Genomic DNA, 20027 nt, shown 5'->3' with positions numbered 1-20027 from the left:
GCGCCGCGCCCAGCACCGCCCCTTCACCGCCCGGAAGTAGAATGCGCACCGGAAGCGAAACTCCTCCGCGCACTTCCGCTGCGGCTCCGCGCGCATGCGCCGTGGGCCCGTAGGCAGCACGTGGGATGGAGCGCACCCCCAACACCCCACCCGGCGTTCTGCAGGCAAGGACTGAGCGAGGCTGAGCTGGTGGGATCGGTTTAAGGAACGCGGCTACAGGCGGCCCGGACAGCCCGTCGCACCGAGCGGCACCGGCGCACGCAGATCCAGAGGCGGAGCAGCGCTGCTTTCCCACGAAGTGCTGCTGGCAGACATCAGCTCTGACCCGTTTGTGGATTTAAGGCCAGAGCGTCACGAAGCACAGGAGATCGTGAAAAGCAGCATCGCCCTCCCCCTTTGGAATATCACAAGCTTACTGAAAAATATAGTAAGATTACAAATATAAGAGAAAACGCTGGCACGTATTAAAAAAAAAAGTCCTCAGCTAACAGTTTCTGTCCAGAGCCCATTCACGGCAGCGGATGGAAGGTGACAGGTTGATTGGGATGTCTTGTGGTTCATGAGATAACACGAGGACTGTGCTGAATCCAGGATTCTCCACATTGCTCCAGGCTAAGGATGGCTGTCTGGGCTCCTGCTTCAATTCAGCCGAATCCCTTCTTGCTGTGCTCACAGCACCAGGGAGAGGGGCTCTGGTCCCTCCTCTGCCTGCTGCTCCCTAGCTTTGCAGAACTGCTCCTATACCTGATTCCCCAAGCCTTGAGGAGACAACCCTGAGTTGTTTCAGCCACTGCTTTCTCTGGCCCCTTCTGCTGCAAAACCAGTCGAAAGAGAAATAAATGGAATGAATACACGTGTGCTGCTTTGAAGTCTGCAGCTCCAGACTAAGAGGCTAACAAAAAGTGAGAAATGAACAGAAACCCTCAGGTGAAGCTCCTGCTGTAAAAGCTGTAAGCGCAGATAACACTAAAGCAGTGCTTCCCAAGGTGCTGGATGGAGGTAGGCACTGTGCTCTGTTGCTCTTGCCTTGATTCAAAGTCCCCAGAAGGGTCAGAGGGGGCTGAGCTGCCATGGTGACTTGACTCCTGGTCTCTTTAACGCTGTCTGGAGGCTTTGACACTTTCCACAGCCACCACTGAAAGCACTGCCTATATGTAATCCAAACCTGTAATTACTGCAGGCCACTTGGAGGGTTAGAAAAGTGTGGAACTAATGCATAGTTAAAAAGCCAATACTAGGAAACATCCCACAGGTAATTAATCTCACTTAGAGCAATTAGCTACACTACACTGAGTTGTTCAGAGGTCCATCTAAACTCAGCCTGATGACCTCCAGAGATCCCTTCCAACCTTTTCCCTTCTGTGTTTCTGTGAGTTGTGACCCCAGCATCCCTTCCAGGTCCTGATGCCCAGAATGAAAGCACCCCCCTTTCCCCTAACTTTGGATTTGGTCCAGCAAAACTGTGCTTCAGAGAGCAGAAAAAGTATCAATTGGAAGGGCTGCTTGCAGGCATCTTTTGAAGATGGTTTGTCTCACCTATCTACAGGAATGTGCTTAGAACACCATTTCTTTTACTTTTCCTTCCCTAAATTTCACTCACTGTGCAGTCAGCCATTGGTACAGAGGAGGAACAACTGCTCAGGATGTTTATAGACAAGAGCAATTGGCGCTCTGTCCAAACAGTTCCCTCCCCGGAAAATGCTCCTGGCAGTTTCTTTAAAACTGGTCCATTCTAAACCATCCAAAACTCTCAGGATAAGGCTGAACCTCCCCTTCCTAAAGGTAACTTTATCACGGTTCATTATTCAGTATGACTTGAGAAATCAGAGCAAACATGCACTGAGTATTTTGTCACTGCTGCCAACACACTGGGAGAACAAAGCTCTCAAAACAGGTGGGGTGGGAGTAGCTTTGGTCTGAATAGGATGGGGGCACAGTTCAGTACAGCTCCCATCGCCTGTAGGCACTCCCTAGGACAGGTGGAGCTCACTGCCAGAGGCTCTGGCCCTTATTCCCCAAGTTAACCCATACCTGACATCTCCGAGCTGCACCATACCTCCAACGCCCCATTCTCCACTCCTAGTTGCACCACATCAACCTCACCATCTCCATCAGCTGCAAAGACTGTGAGCGATACAGCTCTTGCACCACGTCGCTCAGGATAACCATCCCAGGAAGCTGGGAGGAGGCTACTTCAGAGATCAAGCTAGATCTTCCTACTTCCACGCCCACACATTATCAGCTACAGTCCTTTACACACAGGTTGCCACTGCTGTCAAGAATGCTGTCACAAAGAACTGGGATCCACGCCACAGAGCAGCTTACAGCTCAGTGCTGCTGGCAGGAAGCTCTGCACACACCAGCTGCCCAGGGAAGAGCTTGCTGTCTGCACTGGATTCTGTGCACTTGCCCACACAGCACGGATGTGCATCATGATTGTTCAGTCATCACAGCAGTGCTGTTCTCTGTAACTCAACACATAGTCCTTGAGATCAGATGTTTCCTGTTGAGATTGGTATGGCTGTAAAAAGAGTTTCATCCCAGAGTCTGAGCAGGAGGAGGAAGAATATGGGGGTGGGTGGCAAGATGTATGCACAAAGAATGTTTATAGATCCAAGTATTTTCACTCCTGTAAAAACTTGCCTGAACTCAGAAGGGCAGATGACATAAACTGGTATCACTTGGAAGTTTAGCCTTGAACCAACATCTCCAGATCACCCATGGAAAAGCCCCCATTCTGGAATTGTCTGCATCTTAACATCAGTGCATGGCACAAAGATGAGGAAGAACTGCTGCAATCGAAATGGATGTCTGAAGTGTTTGGCCAACTCCATGAGGCATTCAGGTGCCTTTGGTTTTAGTTCTGCAAATAAGCTTTTGCTCTTTGCAGTCCTTCCTTAAGAAACTGGAGGTAAGTTGCAGTAGAAGGGTCATCAAAATTGGATGAGAAACTAAAGATACTACTTTCAACATCTTCAGGCTTCATAGAAGTAATATCCAGGAAGTAGTTGGCATTGATATGGTGAATCTAGGAGAGAAAACAGATGAGAAGACTTTAAAGGCCAGCATAATCTCCCATCCACTGCCTTGGCCTCTAGCCATGACACAAGACTGCAACAACTCTTAAAGAATCTCAAACACTTTGCAAATGCTAATTCAGCATTGACGATTCAGGTTTCTATTTCACAGTCAGACAAAGATGAGCAAAAGACAACGGTCCATTCTTTCCCTTGAGGGTGCTGACCCCTCATATAGATTAAGAAAAATACAAAGGGGATTGGGGAGAAATCACACAGGTGTGAAACTTAGCAACGAGTGCAAGTCAGCACATGGCAGCCCAGCCATGCTGACTGCTGGGATGCATGCTATCAGACCAGCCTACATGCAAAACCAGCACATGTGTTTAAAATGCCTTCCATTCCCCAAAGGAAATAGGAGAGGGGCCCACAGAGTCACTGCATCATCCACGAGAACAACACACAGTCCTACAAAGCATTGAGGAGCCACAGAATGGCTGAGGGAGCATGGCATTCACTTCAGGCTCTGCAGATGAGAGTACATTCAGGTGGGGAGAACCAAGGAAAATTGAAGAGATAACGATCGTACCACCGTGCCATTGGGAAGGCAGATGATCATCTCCACAGGGAAGTTGTATTTTTCAAGGTGCAGGTCAGCCAGCTTGCTGTAGAACTCATTCTCCCTGTTTGTCTGTAAAGGAACCCCAAAGAAACACACTGTATACACCGAAACTAGCAGAAGAAAGCAGGAGTAAACCTAACATGAGAGCCACTCTGTAACACGGTAGCTGCCTCCATTTTCATGATCTGCTTTATTATTCCCTTGCAAGTGTCCCCCTGCCCTCACACTTCTGCTAAGCTTTTCTCCTCCAAAAACAAAATCATCTCATTACTGGTAGTTCCCAGGCACATCAACAGTCCAACCCCAGCTTTTCCCAGCATCTCCAGCTCTGTAACTGACCCCTGCTTTCAGCAAAGGCCGAGGGATAGACTCATGAGTGGGGAAAGGTGCAGTCAGGAGATCCAGGAGTCAGAGTATTTGGTTAGTGCCTGGGTTACAGAGAAGTCAGCCTGCCAATAGCACAACAAGCCCTGGACAAGGCTTAAAGCATCTGGGAGCAGTGAAACATCTGGTTTGGTTTTTTGTGCTGCCACCATGACAGAGTGAAAGGGATGACTGTGCTATTTTCTTAGCCAGCCTCTATCTGGTGTTTGTTCTGCCTCTGGTCACTAGAACACACAAGGCTTGGAACCAAAATCCCTCATCTGCACAGGTGTGATCTCCCCTCTTCTGCCAGCACCTCTGTGCCAAGCACCACCTGCGTTCACCAGCACCAAACACAAAGAAAGCAGAGGGGCTGTGACACTCACCTGCAGCTCTTCCAGCTCCTTTACAAGTGACCAGCTGCTAATGAAGCTCTCATTCAGCAGGGCGAGGATGGGCGAACTTTCCAGGACAGTCTCCCGGAGAGTTCGCCCCGAACCTGGCACACAAAGAGGGGCAGAGAGTTGTTTGCAGCTTCCAGGCTGATTATTGCCACGATTCATGCCACTGCTGAGCTGCTGCAGCAGCTGCCTTAGGCTCCCCCTAACCTGGCACACGGTCTTATTTCCCCTCTGCTGACAGTTTTCCATTGCTAACTGCTTCCAGCATACACTGCTGGTAAAGAAGACTCACCAGAGCAGATCCCACCCACCTGCAAAACAGCACAAGGACCGGGGCAAGAATGTCAAGGGGGCTGACAGGGCTGGTGCTTTTCAGAAAAGATCAGAGCCTGCACACTCACCCTGAGTGCCTCTTGCTTTTTACACTAAGCAGAGCAATCTGCCTAGAGAGTTTTTAAGGGCAGACAGGACAAAGATTTCCACACCTCTCCCAGATGTTTCTCCCCTCTTCTGTAGCACACAAGTTATTGGGCACATGGAGGAACAGTCTCACAGCAGCACAATTCCAGGCCCACGCCTGGCTCTGGCTTCTCCCATGCAGGTGTCAGGGACAAAGCAGAGAGCAGTGTCTCTTTAACTCTGCAGATGCTGCCTCTACCTCAGCAGACTGAGAAGGGAAGAGGGAAGATCAAATCCACACCTTCCCCTCAACAAAGGCACCTAAATGACTGAGTCACCTAAGGCTTTTCTCTAATACATCTAATTTTACCACTGGTATCAAAGCTCTGATCAATAATTCCCCACTTCCAGCCCTTTTCTATCCAGGCATATTCAGTACCAAAATAAGTAACATAACATTTACCACTGGCTCCCTGCCAGCTTCCTGACACTCAGCCCTTCTCAGACCCAGAATGAGGTACATCATTCCTCCAGCTGTTGTGGGAGAGTCCCTCACCTCAGCAGGACTGGTCATCCAGGGCACCCCACAGCAGGATTGAGTGCACCAGCTTCTTTTCTGCTTTTGCTCTCTCAAAAGCTTCTGTGAAGGGAAGATAGGAGACCTGGAGACAGATAGGAGACTTTGAGAAACAAAGAACAGCTTATCCCAAATACAAAAGGGATCTGAAGGAACCAAATCTTCCACACCCCAGAGATGGCCTACAATGAGCTACAGCAGTTCCTGTAAACCAAAGCAATTCTAACTGTGGTGCTCTCCCCAAGGGGGATTTTTATCTTCCCTCACCACAGAGTCAACACGAAGCAGGGAGGCAATGCAAGAACAACCTCTTTTCCTGCTGACTTTCAGCTGGTCATCCTGTTACTGCTGCTCAAGTAGAACGCAGCAAGGCATAGCAAGTCTAAAGCATTAACTGTGTTACCATGTTACCCATTCCATTCCTTTAGGAAACCTTCAGGAAGATAGAATTACCCTCAGGTCTGACAAACAGCTGAGGATACAGTGAGACTGTAACAAACCCCTCACAGCAAGTGGGCTTTTATTTGCACAGCCAACTTCACACATTGCAGACAGCCTCCAGATGTGCCTCTGCAGGCTGGGAAACCTGAACTTGAGATATTTATCACAAAGTCTCACTGAAACAGCTTAAAAAAATGTCTGAGAAGGACCCTGCACAGAAAATGTTCCGATTACTCAAATGAAGGGAATTTTATCACCAATTCAGCAGGTGAAAGGGAGACTTGCAAGCTCAAGGAGACAGTCAGGGGAGCATTCCTTAGCCAAGGAAGGAGTGACAGGCAGCTGCCATCTGTTCCACAGGCTATTGTCATATTAAATAGTTTCTATATATAACCCAGTGCTATAAATCACTGTAGGATGCAGCAGCATAGGGAGCACACACTGAGTTGCTCATACCACTCTGAATGCTGAGCAGGTTGTGGCCTCTGGTTTCTGCTGGTCCTCAAAGTGACTGAACATCTCAGTAAAAGTGACCTGCCTCAGGGAAACATGCCAGTGAAAAGCACAGCCTGTTCCTCACCTTCTTAAATGGATACATGGCCACCTCCAGCTTCTGGGCTGCCTCTTCCCAGGAGATTTCCTGCTGCCAGGTTATTTCTTCAAACACAAACTGAATAGGCTCCCCTGAGGGATCCCTGCTGTCAATTACATTTCCATTCTCATCATAGATCACAGAGGGGATTGAGGGCCCCGTGGATTCCAGCTCCATCTGCAGGAGAAGAGGCTCACAGTCAGACGTTGTAGATATTCAGCTATGGGTTTTTCTGTATAGCAGGACGGGATAAAGATGCAAATTAAGACTTCACAGCTCCTAATGAAGACAGAGACCCATCTATCCTGGAGCTGCACCTGAACAACAGTAGATTTGTTTTACTGGGGAATAACAAGAAGGCAACTTCATTTCTGTCAGTTATTGTTTGCCTGTGCTATCTAGATTGGAAATGCATGAGACTTGTTCATCATGTTTTGCCATCTTCTGAGTGGAGATTATTGGCTGTGGCATATCAGACCCTCAAAATGATTAGAATCTGCAGAGCTAATCTTGTTCACACGATCAGCAAAGCCCTTATACAGTCTGTGCCTATAGGCACAAGAAAGTGCAACAAAGAAAGCTGCTCAGGAGCTGCCCTGTAGCTCGGACTCCTGGTACAATGGAAACTATTTTCTAAGTCTGTTTTCACTAATTTTGCTGATTAAAAATAAATATGGAATTGAGTTCAGGAGAAAATGGGACTGTTAAATTCAGGTATTCAAAATTCTGACTCATGTTTCCTGTCCCAAGAACTGGGATTACCACAGAATAGAGGATTAAGCTCACGCAGTGTCTGAATCCAGACACACTGTTGTACACACAGCCCTCTGGGCTCAGAGCCTGCGTCCAGCTCCCTCGCCCCTTCTGCCTGTCAGCCAGCTCTTTAAAAATAGAAAAGTTCATGTGAGTCCAGGAGGTTAAGATTCAACCCACAGGGACCAACAGGGGGGTGTACAGTCACATTGCTGCAAAGGACATACACAGATCAACAGAGAATATATTATTATATGGAAGCATTCAACAGAAAGCTCTAACCAGCAGGGATAACTGAGGTTATGCAGCTCAGGCAGCATAAATCCTTGCCAAGATCCAGCATGCACACAGAAGACCGAGTGTGGTTACAGACCTGAGGCAGGTAACCTATATCCACTTCCATGTTGCTGCCTTCACTCGCTCCATACAGCCACTCCATATCAACGTTCAGAGACCTGCAAGGTGAACCCAGAATGTTCAGCCACCCAAGGCTAAAGCTGTGCATGGCAAATCCTGATGCTCTTCTTCAACGGCCCGCACTGAGGCTCAGAACCTGGAGGTTCCTAGAGATCACAGTGTTTCCTGCACAGGATCAGTGATGGTGGATCCCTGCTGGCTCAGGGCCCAAACACCCACCCAACATTTCAGGCAAATGCATTCATACATTTGAGTAGCATCAAACCAAAGAAGACAGAGGTATATTTGCACATCCTTCCCTGCCAGCTCTTAACTTGCACATTCTGATCTCTGAACTTTTAAAAGTGTGGTTTTTATTGGCTTTTTTTTTGGAAGCAAAAGGCTTTTTGTAAGGAGTTCTGGCAGAGCTGTAAGCGTCTGCTTGCTCTGCTGAATGTGCTGACAGAGCCATAAGGACAGAGACACATCAGGATTTTAAAATGTAATTTTCTCTCCTGCCATCGTAGGCAAAGAGGATTGAGGCTCCCTTCCCCTAGAACACTTCCAGCTGCTTGCCAGAGAGCAGGAATGAGCTGGTGTGAAACTACACCATAAAACGAAATGACAAGCAGAAATGTTTTGAAGCATGTGCATCAGACTCTGCTGAACTTCAGGGCTTTCAGCCAGGCACTGAGATCATCAGGGGCTGCTGCCTCTTCAGACCCCTTCCAGCTCTCCCCATGCTCCAAGTACAAAGGGACAGTTCCTGGTGAATGAATCAGACCCTAAAATAAGTCAGGGATTCTCAGTAACTGCAGAGATGCATTTGCTGGTATTACAGGCAACTGTAAAGCTCATTTCACTCAGATTTTCCAAGGAGTTGGCTGAAAAGCATCAGCTCATCCAGCTGACACCCAAGGAGCCTTTGCAGCTTACAACAAGCATTTGACTTCTCCAAGTGTCCTGGCCAAGCAGGGGCTGCAGGGACAGGGCAGAGGATCACAGCCAGCCTGAAGCAGTGCTGATAATGAAGAGGCTGCTGTCTGTCTCTAGGGCAATATCTCTAGGAAAGCTTAAACTCACCATTCCCTTGTGTCTTCCCAAGTGGCTGCAGATACCTCCCTTCTGAGCTGGTGTGGCAAGTACAGCTCAGACTTGGATTCTCATTACAGTCAGGTTATACAAAGACATCAATCCCTAGCCCCATTTACACCCTGTGTCTCCTGTGATCTCTGCCCAGCTTGTCCCTCCCTCCCTCCTCAGTCCTTGTCCTTCTCTGCCTCTCCCAGGCCTGATGCTCTCCCCTCACACCTGTTGATAAGCAGAAGTATTCCTGAAAAAACTGCACCAGATCCAGTTTAGGGAACTGATAGTTTGGTTCTACCTACAGAAAACACGACAACACTAGCAGAGAAGGATGTGCAAACAAAACAGAAGCAAACAGCAAAACTATCAGGCATAGAGCTCAGACTGCAGATTTGCCTTTCCTGTACAGGCCAGGACAACCATGCACTGCAGTGCTTTGCTCAGAGCACCCATATTTTTTTGCACCCATATTTTCAAATAAAGAGAGTCCACCAGCCTCCTTCCATGCACAGTCTCCACCTCTGCTTTGTACAGGACAGGATCCCAGAGTCCCTGGGCTTCATTTACCACAACCCTCAGGTCTGTTCAGCACACAAAATAAACTGCTGTACCTCTTGTTAGGGACGAAGAGCTTAAACTCTCGCACATGGGAAGAATCCTTGGAGAGGACAATGTAACCTGTGAACTGGCCTGGGGAAAACCAGAAAGGGAAGTCTGGTGGCTCGTTCAGCTGGAACTCAGCATGGATCCTGAAACGAGATGGGAGCCATCAGCTCCAGAGCTGGGAGGAAGGGATCGTGCACTGCAAACGACAGCAGAGAGAAGTGATCTGCAGGCACCAGAAAGTACAGCTGCAGGAGAGAGGTTTGGTTCAAAAAGCTTTTCATGTCACACAACAAAGAAGGTAAAACTGGAGCAGATTCCCAGGGTCAGCAGTGTCGTGGGTACTGATAACTTTTGGAAGTGGGCAATAAGTGTATACCCAGCAAGGATGAATTACATTATGAGCTCCTGAAACACAGAAACAAACTCAGATGCCCTCAGTCTGCCTTCCAGTCTAATTGGGCAAGTAGCAGTTGTATTTAACAAAGACAGTAAAACAATTCTATAGAATTCTCCTTTCCCTTGGAGAAACGCTCCATCCCCCCCCTTCCTCCTCAGAATTTCAGTCAAACACTGCAAAGTGTGACAGCATACTGGCTGCTGTCCTGCACCTGGGCAACACCACGCACGCTGTGACCCTGGGAGAACACAGGTGCCACCTTCAGGCCTCAGGAAAGCATCACACAGCTGCTCCCACCCAACTCCAGCCAGGGCACATCTCTAGTCTGGGCATAGCACTGCACACAGAGCACAAACAAAGCACATGCAAAGCACACACAGAGCACACACAGAGCACACGCAGAGCACACGCAGAGCACACGCAGAGCACACACAGAGCACACACAGAGCACACGCAGAGCACACGCAGAGCACACACAAAGCACACACAAAGCACACACAAAGCACACACACAGCACACACAGCACACACAGCACACACAGCACACACAGCACACACAAAGCACACACAAAGCACACACAAAGCACACACAAAGCACACAGAGCACACAGAGCACACAGAGCACACAAACGCTCTCTGGCACATCACAGCCTTCTCCACTCCCCTGAGATACAAAACACAAGTTCTCTAAAGGCTGGCCCTGTGCCCTTACCTGAACGCTATGGTGTAGTAGTAGGTGCTGATGGCTTGGATACAGGCCACGGATCCTTGGGGAGCAAAGCGGGTTTTGACGAAGGGGCGCGGGTGGAACATGCTCAGAAGCCTGTGGATGATGATCTATGGCAAGAATTGTAACAGATAAGAATGACAGCACCTTGCCTATCGCAGGTAACAGGTCAGATGCAGCCCCAAAACAACCCCCCATCAGATCAGCAAGACAGGAGACTCGCTGTGACTTGAAAATTAGCTTGGGGTCCTACCTAGCCACAAAATAGAGGCTTTCTTTAAAAATAAACCCATCACCCATGTTTTTTAAAGCTATTCCTGTTGTTCACGAGATTCCATTATCCCAATTGGGTGAATGAGCATGCTAAACTGATCCACGTATCCAATCAATACTCCTTAAGAGTGAGTAAGCAATCAATAAACACAGACTGTGAAGATGTATCAGCTGTGTGATCAGGGACACCTATTGGGGCACCCACACTGGCTTTACAGCTAGACTAAGAAGCCATAAAGCAAAATGGAGTTCCTCCAGTCAGCCTTACAAATGACAGATACCCTGAGATGTTGCCTGCTTTCAGTTCTTACTGAAATAATTCAGTTTTTACCTCTGATTTAGAAGACAGTGCTCCTGGCTGTACCCTGCAGCCTTTTTGCTGCCTTGGAAAGTCCAGTGAGACAAGCAATAGCCTTGTCCATTCAATTTATCTGGGCTATAAAGCAGTACACATTCATACAAGCCACCTCTCAGACGTATGGGAATCAAATTTCGTATCTCACCTCTTTGCCTTTGGGAGGTGGAGGGTAAAACCTGTTGTTGGAAAGATATCCAGTGAAGATGTTCAATTCGCTAGGAATTATCCACCACGGATCACCAAGATCCAGTTTATTCTTCGGAGGAAGAAAGGCTTTAAACTGTCTGGCAAGCATCACACTCCTAAGGGACGCAGGAGCAGTCCAATTCCTCAGCCCAGAAAGAGCCACGTGAGAGATCTGTTAAAAGACAGCATCAGAGCCCAGCCTACAGCCCTCACACACACAGCAATGCTGATGGATGTAACTGTGCTTAAGAGGAGAAAGAAAAAATAATAATAATCATATTTTCAATTCTTTGCACCACCCTGAACACCATCAAATAGTTCTGTCAGCTTTCAACTACGTGAGCAAAATGGGAGGCAGTGAACAGGGCACAACATCACTGCTTGTGGTGGAGCCACCTCTGGTGTCTGCTTCAAGCTTCCCAGGAAGAGCAGAGCATTCATTCCTTGGGACACAGTGGGGCTGAATGCACTGAAAACAGTACAACACTGCAGAAAGCTGCAAGCTTCCTGGTCAAAGCACACAGCTGGACAAAAACAACGTGATGGATGAACAAGTGGCTGACAAAGGGCTCAAGGAAATGGGGTCACACCGGGCTGGTGGTCAATCACTGGTGGAGTTCCATAGGGCTCCATTTTAGGGCCAGTTCCCATTGTTTCAATCACTGACTTGGGTGCAGGACTTGAAGCTAGCTGAGTGAGTCTGCAGGTGGCACTGAACTGAGAGAAGATGCTGACTGTCCGTGCTCATTCCTGGAGATGCTACCAGCCCACAGTACTTGGTTACACTGGTATTTCTGGCCCTACACATCCTGCAGGATACATACTCCCAAGAAACCATCTTTGCTCTTCGTCATCGTTTCCATGACCAAAGGCTGGAATTTGGCCACAATGGACAACGTCTCCCCGTTTGGATCAGGCACATCCTCTTCAAAGTCTGAGACCGGAGTAATTCCTAGACAAGGAGACAGGAATTAAAGCAGCTGTTTCCCCTCCCTCCCCTCTTAAACCATGGTGAAGTGATTATACATTTTTCCTGGCTAATCTAGGAGCACTGGGAGCTCCCCAGCAGTCACTACACTGCGTGCAATGGGGAACCCACCAGAACTTGCAGCCACAGCTGGCTTTTGCTACATGACTTAAAGGGGAGCCCTTCTTCCAGTGGGTGACACTTTAAACTCCACGGCTGTTAAACACTCTCATCTAATCTAGGAGGGAAAAGACACATGCTTCAGTCAATTCATTAAACATAAGCAAGCAACTCTGTGCATTTCAATTGTACTGTTAAGTTCTGCTGGATGTTATCATCACCACGCTTCCCCCTGCTTGGCACCACCAAGAGACATTTGCTATGTGCTGATACAGCTCCAAACACGACCTCTCACAGCTGCTATGAGAGAGAATGCTGCAGCAAGAGAAGCATATGATTGAAATAGGATTCACTAACAGTACTGGCCTAGCCTGGGCTGAGCTGTATTTGTTGCATTTATCCATCCCAAATCTCCTATAAGCTCCAGACAAAGTAACTTACATGCTCTGCTAGGCCAGAAACGGGACCTTTGGTCTTATAAAAACTGAACTTTGTGAAAGTAGCATCTAATGCTCAAGCCTTTCCATGAGCAGTCTCTCTTCGTGTAAGCAAGATCCAAAACAGCACCCAGAAAAAAAAATAAAGACGTCCCTAAAAATTGCTTCTACTCAGTCTGTGCAGAGCGAGCTCCGCACGGCGGGCAGGAACGCACCTGTCAGCTTCTCAGCTATCGGCTTGAACTCTTCTGGGCTGAGGTACAGATCGTTGTTGGTGTCCAGAGAAGAAAAGAGAAACAGCCCCTCACTGCCCAAAGACTTCAGCGCCACCTCCTGCATTGGGAAGAAAGGGGAAGCGAGGATCACCCCTACCCCTCCCAGAGGCTCATTCGCAGCGCTCTCAGCTTCAGAGTTAATTTGCATTCCTTCCAGACCACAAGCAGTGATGAAATGAACAGATTAACATCCCTTGGCAGGATTTTGCCTCCTGTGTCATGACTGGGCTAAGATTTTGGCTCCTTGCTCCACAGGTATCACTACCCAGCTGTACATCAGGAACCACAACTCGACCACCTCCTCCAGACACTCCTGTAAGATCCCTGTGCCTCAGTCTCTCCCTCTGTAACACTTGGTGGGACAGCCTGCAAAGCCCACATGAAGGTGCCCCAATGGCAAACAGCAATGACACGCACTGAAATGCGAAATCTCACTTGAAATGGCCCCAGAAAGGCTAGATTCTGATGGACTTTTCCACTCTGCAGCATTTGTTATTGATGGAAAAACAACAACTTGCAGGCAGGGCGAGAGAGCTCCACATTGCTGTGAAGGAAAGCACAGCAAGACAGACCAGTGGCATCACTCACAGCCAGCAGATCCCACCTGGCCTCTCATTTTGGGGCAGCTTCCCCTGCCACACCAATAAACACCTAAAGGACAAATACTGTTATCTGCTGTTCAATTGTTTATTGTTTGCTGCACCATAACCATCCCCACAGCTCCTGAACTAGTTTATTTTCCTGTCTGTTACCTGCCAGTCAGAAGCAGCATTAATGCAGCCCAGAAGGCTGTGCTCCCATCAGCTGCAGCAACAGGAGCACTTAAGAGCCTCCCAGGGTGGTTTCAGGACTGAGCAGATAAAAAAGTAAAGATACTGGAATACAAACCAGAGATCTGGACTCAGACATGACTGCATAAAGGCAATAATACAGAACATGGAATGTGGAGAAGAGAGCATAGGAACTACGCAGCTGCAAATAGGAGTAAAGAAACATGGGGGTTATTTATCTACTGAGAGGAGCAACCCATTCAGGAATCCCCATGTTTCTAAAGCCAAAACCACACCTTTATTCCCCAGATGAATGGGGACAAACAAACACGGGGCTCTACATAATGTTTTCCTGAGCAGCTGCCCTGTTAGCTGAAAGCCAGGTGACAGGGTTATGTCATGAAGTGCTCGACCAGGCTCCAGGGCTTGCTTGGGCATGGCAACATCCTTACAGTGCACCATCCTTACAGTGCAAAGTGCACAGGCTGTGCACTGTGGCAACCTCCTCTGCACAGGAGGCCATCCAGGCTGTGTGCTAAGCCCTAACGAGACGGGCTGCATCCCAGGCCCATCGATGATTCCCTGCTGATGAATCTTTCAGAGCCTCCCTCTTCTTTTGCACTTCACAGAGACGGACCTCAAGGGATGGAAGGCAAATGAGCAACAAAGATTTGAGCTGGTGAGACCACCTGCTGCTGTAGCTTAGGAAAACGACATGATAATTTGCTTAACAGGGCTGGAGGCAGAAAGAGGATCAGTTATGGAGGATCAGTTATGCCCCACACATGCAGAACATTTCTGAGCAGTGAAGGCAGCAGAATATGAGGAAGGGAATGTGGGTGCCAGGTGTTAAAGACGTTACCATCTATCAGCCCATAAGAATGGAGAGCACACTCCAATAACCAGAACCACGTGCTTTAAGCAAGCTGAAGAAAAGTTAAAAGCTTCGTTCTGTTCACTTTTTCTCTGATCTCCAGCACTGCCCAGTCACAACCTGCCACAACACTGATTCCAGTGCCACCAACCCCTGGCTGCCTTCACAGCCCACTGGGAGCCAACAGCACCTCAGCATGGCAACCATTGCCATCACCCTGGTGACCGTGTCTACCACAGTGGCCTCCTCAGCCCCATGATGGAGCCCTCAGCACTGTGATCATAGAACCACAGAATGTCAGGGATTGGAAGGGACCTCAAAAGATCATCTAGTGCAATCTCCCTGTGAGAGCAGGAGCACCTGGATCAGGTCACACAGGAATGCACCCAGATGGGTTTTAAATGTTTCCAGAGAAGGAGACCCCACAGTATCTCTGGGCATCCTGATATTAACCTTACTATGATGAAGTTTTTTTTCTCGTCTTTATGTGGAACCTCCTATGTTCCAGCTTGCATCCCTTGTCCCATCACTGCATGTCACTGAGAAGAGCCTGGCTCCATCCTCCTGACGCCCTTTACATATTTATCAACATCAGTGAGGTCACCCCTCAGCTTCCACCAAGCTAAAGAGACCCATCTCCCTCCGCCTTTCCTCCTAAGGGAGATGCTCCACTCCCTTCATCACTATTGTGGCTCTGCGCTGGACTCTCTCAAGCAGTTCCCTGTCCTTGAACTGAAGGGCAGTGATGGACCCCTCAACCTCGTGATGGCCTCAGCTGTGCGAATGTCACGTCAGCACCATGATGGACCCCTCATCCCAATGATGGCCACCTCACTGTGTGAATGCCACCTCAGCCCCACGACGACCCCTCAGTCCCATTATGGCCACTTCATACGTCCCACTCTCCCCCATCGCGGACCCCCCAGCCCTGCAGCTCGCTCACTCCAGTCCAAGCGCCCCTCAGCCCGCTTCGCTCAGCTCCCACCACAGCTGCGGGGCGGCCAACCGAAGCCTCGCTTTCCCCTCAGCCCCATCGCGGATGCGCTCCGCCCTCCATTTCCGGAGCGGCCCGACCCGCCGTCCCGTTACCTGCTGCCGGGCGGCCTCGGCGTCTCGGTAATACTTCACGGCGGCCAGCGCTGCCAAGGCGGCCAGGGCCAGCGCCAGCCGCGACGGCGCCGCGCTGGGAACCGCCATGGGCCGAGCGCTCAGCGGCGCCGCTCCGCCATGGCCGCGGCGGGAGGAGCCGGGCTGAGGGAAGGGCTCCGCCCGCAGCGCGAGGCCCCGAGGGGGTGAGAGGGAAAAACGGAACTTTGTGCTTGGCAGCTGCTGTGCTTTGTAGGGTTGCTCAGGTTGGAAAAGACCTTCCGGATGATCGGATCCAACCGCAGCCTAACCGTACGTAACCCGAACAGCGCTCCGCTAAGCCGTGTCCCAGAGCACCGCATCCAGACGGATTTTGAACGCGTCCGGGATGGTGACTCCACCGCCTCCCTGGGGCCCCCGTTCCGGTGCCCACAACCCTTTCTGTAAAGATTTTCCTGATATCCAACCTAAACCTCCCCTGGCGACACTCGAGGCCGTGTCCTGTCAGCATAAGAGCCCAGCCCTGCTCCCGCTGCACTCCCCTTACAGATAGCTGAGGATATAAGCTCTCCCCTCAGCCTCCTCTTTTCCAACCTGACCCATCCCAATTTCCACAGCTGCTCATCATAAAACCTGTGCTCCTGTCCCTTTTGACAGTCGGTCAAGTTTCACTTGCGTTGCTTTCACAGGGATTGAAGGCCCATGGCCGTAATGGCTCGGTCACTTTGCAGCCACAGGACAATTCTCACCTGCAGTCTGAATGGAGCTGCTGCCATCCCTGCTCCTTGCACCTCGGTCTTCTTCGGGTCCTTCCCACCACCCTCACCCTTGTTACGGACATCAGTGACACCACAAACTTTGACACACTGAGTTCTTTGTGCTCCTCTGGGTGGTTGTCACATTGCTCCTTAGCACTCGATTGGCCAAGAGGTATATATTTAGTCATTTTAATCTTTTCCCTATCAGTCATCTCCTGCTCTTCCCTACGTGCAGTCCTGCACTGCACTGAAATCTTCATTGCTCAGGAAGATTTAGTGCTGTGTTTTGGTGCTGCAGGGTTAGCACTGCAGGTTGGTTGAGCTCCCTAAGGGCAGCAGGAAGCAGTAGCATTTAATCTTGTGAAGCTTTTGCTGTTTCGTAAGCCTTCCTAATCATTTCTGTCTAAGGAGTGTTTTGGTTAGAGAGCGAGACCGAAAGCCATGAAGAAGGCAGTGTGAGCTGCTCAAGGAAGAGGCCGGTAACCCTGAACAAAAGCCATGAGTGTGGAGTTGTGAGAAATCCCCAGGACCAGCAAAAAAAGCTCTGTGTTTTCATAGGAACAGAGTAGTGCTGCACACAGGTTTGGACTGGGAGATAAGTGGCTGGGGAGCTGGTTGACAGCAGTCTCAGTCTGAACCTATGCATTTTAAACACAGCACAACCAGCCTCTCAAGAGGAGATTCTCACACATTTACCATTGGTCTGGCCTCACTTAGAATACTGTGTGCTGTTCTCAATTTAAAGAGGGTTTTAAGATGCTTGCATGTGTCCAGAGGAACACAGCAAAGCTGGTAAAAGAGTAGGAATGAATGTCCTATGAGAAGCATCTGAGGACAATGTGTGTGAAGCTTGCAGGAGAGGTTGAGGAATCACCTCACTGCTCTCCACAACTCTGTGAGGAAGGGAAGCATTCACCTTTCCTCCCTGTTATCAGCAGCAGGATGCACAGCAATGGCACAAAGCTGTGTTAGGAGAGGTTCAGACTGGACATCAGGAATAACTTATTTACTGTGAGGGTAGTTAGATACCAGAACTGACTTCATAGAGAGATGGCTGTCCATGATTAAGAGGCATTTGGAGAACGCCCTTCAACGTAATTTAACTTTGGTTCAGTTCCAGGGTAGCCTGCCAGCTGGAAGGGACCTACCAACAAAGATTATTGAGTCCAACTGAAACTATTCTATTCTAAACACAGTGCACTAGAATGGGGCACCCAGTAACACATAAACAGAGATTATTTACCACTCCAATCAGTGCTGTTACATCTGCATGGCAGAGGGAGGGAGCAGAGGGCTCCTTCTGTCACCCTATAGAAAAAAAGTGTTCACAAAACTCTATCACTGTTTTTTGCCCCATCAGTCTAAGAGCACAGCTTGGGGGCCATGGGGAAGAAATGGGAAGAATGGAATTAACAAAGCACTGAATAATGGATTGGAATAGAGACGATGCTGATTGAGTTGGTCTCCAGTTAAGAAGCTGTGCTTTAAACTTTCCTTGACTCTCCAGGTTGGACAGAGAGGCATAGAGAGCTTTAGTTTACCTCAAATAACCTAGCAAGTGCTTTTAGAGCATAAAGTATAACAGGATGAGACAGCTCTGAAACAGGATAAATATACCTGAGTGTCTGGGAAATGAGCAAGAGGTGACATGAAATGACAGACCCTGGACATGGAAAAGGAGACCTGATGGAGTGGCTGGCAGAGCCAAAATGGTATCGTGTAGATAAGAAGCAGAGAGGCTCATTTTATAGCTGAACCATTTCCAGCATCATCAGCAAGCATATAAAAAATGACAGAGTTGAATTATTTGGTAGGAAGAAGAATGAAAGACAAAAGGTGAAGTAATTCAGGGCATCTGCTGGGAACCAATTCTCCTCAAAGGAGAACAAAACCAACTTCTGGCTCTGTGCTGCTGGTTCTTGAGATCACACATTACAGTGCTGAGGAGAAATTTCAAATATTCAGACATCTGCGGCCCACCCAGACACCCTTGTTTCAAAGGAAATCCTCCTGATAGAGAAATAATGAGGAAGATTTGCATCATGAAAATTCACCCAGCAGGAAAATACTGTCCTGCATTGCTCTGCTCCCAGCAGGGAGAGTCCAGACAAAAGTAAGAAAAAAGGAAGAGCTTGGTAGAGAAATGGAAAGCTTGTATTGAGCTTTTTTGGAGTAGAACAGGTTTTCCGTACTCCAGAACACACAGAGCACCTCCATGTTCTAGAGTGGCATGATCTGAGAGAAACCCTGTCCTCGTTTAAATGGATGGCCTCATTCCCATAGCCTGAAACTTGGCCTGTTCTAAAGTCAAAGCAATCCTTACGTAATGGAAAACAGCATTGAAGTCGGAGCTCTGCCCACAAATGGACAAAGTACCTGGAAACAGAACAGCCCCTGAGGCACTGAGTGCTGGTCAGCCTGCAGCCCAAAAAATCCTTTGGAAAGCAGGAAAGAACGGGGAGCATTGAAGTCTGGCTTCACATGGGGCCTCTCAAAGGGAATAAGAATTACTGAGATGCGTTTATTGCTGCTTGCGTCTCACGGTAGGTGCAGTGTGACACAGAACTACACAGGCAGACGTGGGAAACACATTTCACCCTAGGAAAGGAATGGGCAGTGAAGCTGCAGTGTGAAGTTTGGTTCAGACATTTCACAAGTAGAAGAGTATGAGCCAACACCTCCCGAATTCCCATGTGCTTGCATTCCTCGCTTTCATTTTCAATCCATTCCAGCAAGTCACTCACATGGGCTCTCTAGTCAACAGCATTGACAACAGCAAAATGCATTGACAATCCATATTGAAAGCATTCCTGATTCCATTCTAATCACCTGTCTCCATACAGAATGAAGCCACAGACCCAAAGCAGTGAGAAGTAACAGCTGGAACTTTGTAACTGCTAGCTCTGGTAGCTGGAGCTCAATGCATCACACATGAAACAATCAGATATGCATTTATTTTCTGGTTTGCTTTGTCTTATTCCTCTGTACAGTCAATTGGCAAATGCCAGCTATTCTACCACTTACTAGTTTTCATCTCCAGCACGTGATGGAGCTTTTATCAGAACTCCATTCAAAGGACATTCCCTACAGACATAAACCAGGATCACGTTCTGATGCTGAAAGTCAACAAATCATCTCAGTTCCTGAATCTGAATGCAAGAGAGGAAATAGGAAAGAACCTGGGCTGATACATTTCCTGCTAAGGTGACTCTAAAGTACAAAACACCACGTATCACCAACATAACTGAATCACAGAATCACAATGGTTGGAAAACACCCTTAGGACCATGTAGTCTGATCATTAACCAATCCCCACCACACTCATTAGAGCACAGCCAAATCATGCACCCAACGTGGGGCATGAAAGCAGAAGGCAGGAAAGCAGCCCAAAGACACCTCTCTTCCCACATGGTTTCTGTTAGACATTTAAAGTGAGATCTCTGGTTCATGCATAACACCCCATTAATCTACTTGAAGTATGAATATCGAGGGGTTTCCCATGTGGACAAACACAAAAAATCCTCCCACTCCTACCTGGTGGGAAGCA

General features: G+C 48.6%; 1 protein-coding gene across 1 annotated transcript; it reads right to left on the bottom strand.

Annotated features, from left to right (window-relative positions):
• Positions 1–442: 442 nt before the first annotated feature.
• On the bottom strand, positions 443–15833 carry SELENON (selenoprotein N). Its single transcript, XM_042834118.1, has 12 exons — positions 15726–15833; positions 12933–13050; positions 12018–12145; positions 11153–11365; positions 10362–10486; positions 9259–9396; positions 7539–7620; positions 6401–6589; positions 5359–5464; positions 4389–4501; positions 3607–3708; positions 443–3028 (listed from the first exon to the last, which is right to left on the bottom strand). Exons 1-12 carry the CDS (start codon positions 15831–15833, stop codon positions 2858–2860), a joined length of 1593 nt encoding a protein of 530 aa, XP_042690052.1. The 3' UTR covers positions 443–2857.
• Between the last annotated feature and the right edge of the window lie 4194 nt (positions 15834–20027).

This window comes from Centrocercus urophasianus, unplaced genomic scaffold, assembly GCF_019232065.1.
Source record: "Centrocercus urophasianus isolate 14NV4802_14NV808 unplaced genomic scaffold, USGS_Curo_1.0 seq_43, whole genome shotgun sequence".
Lineage (NCBI taxonomy): Eukaryota > Metazoa > Chordata > Aves > Galliformes > Phasianidae > Centrocercus > Centrocercus urophasianus.
Note: the sequence above shows the minus strand (reverse complement) of the source record. Positions and strands in the feature narration are given on the sequence as shown.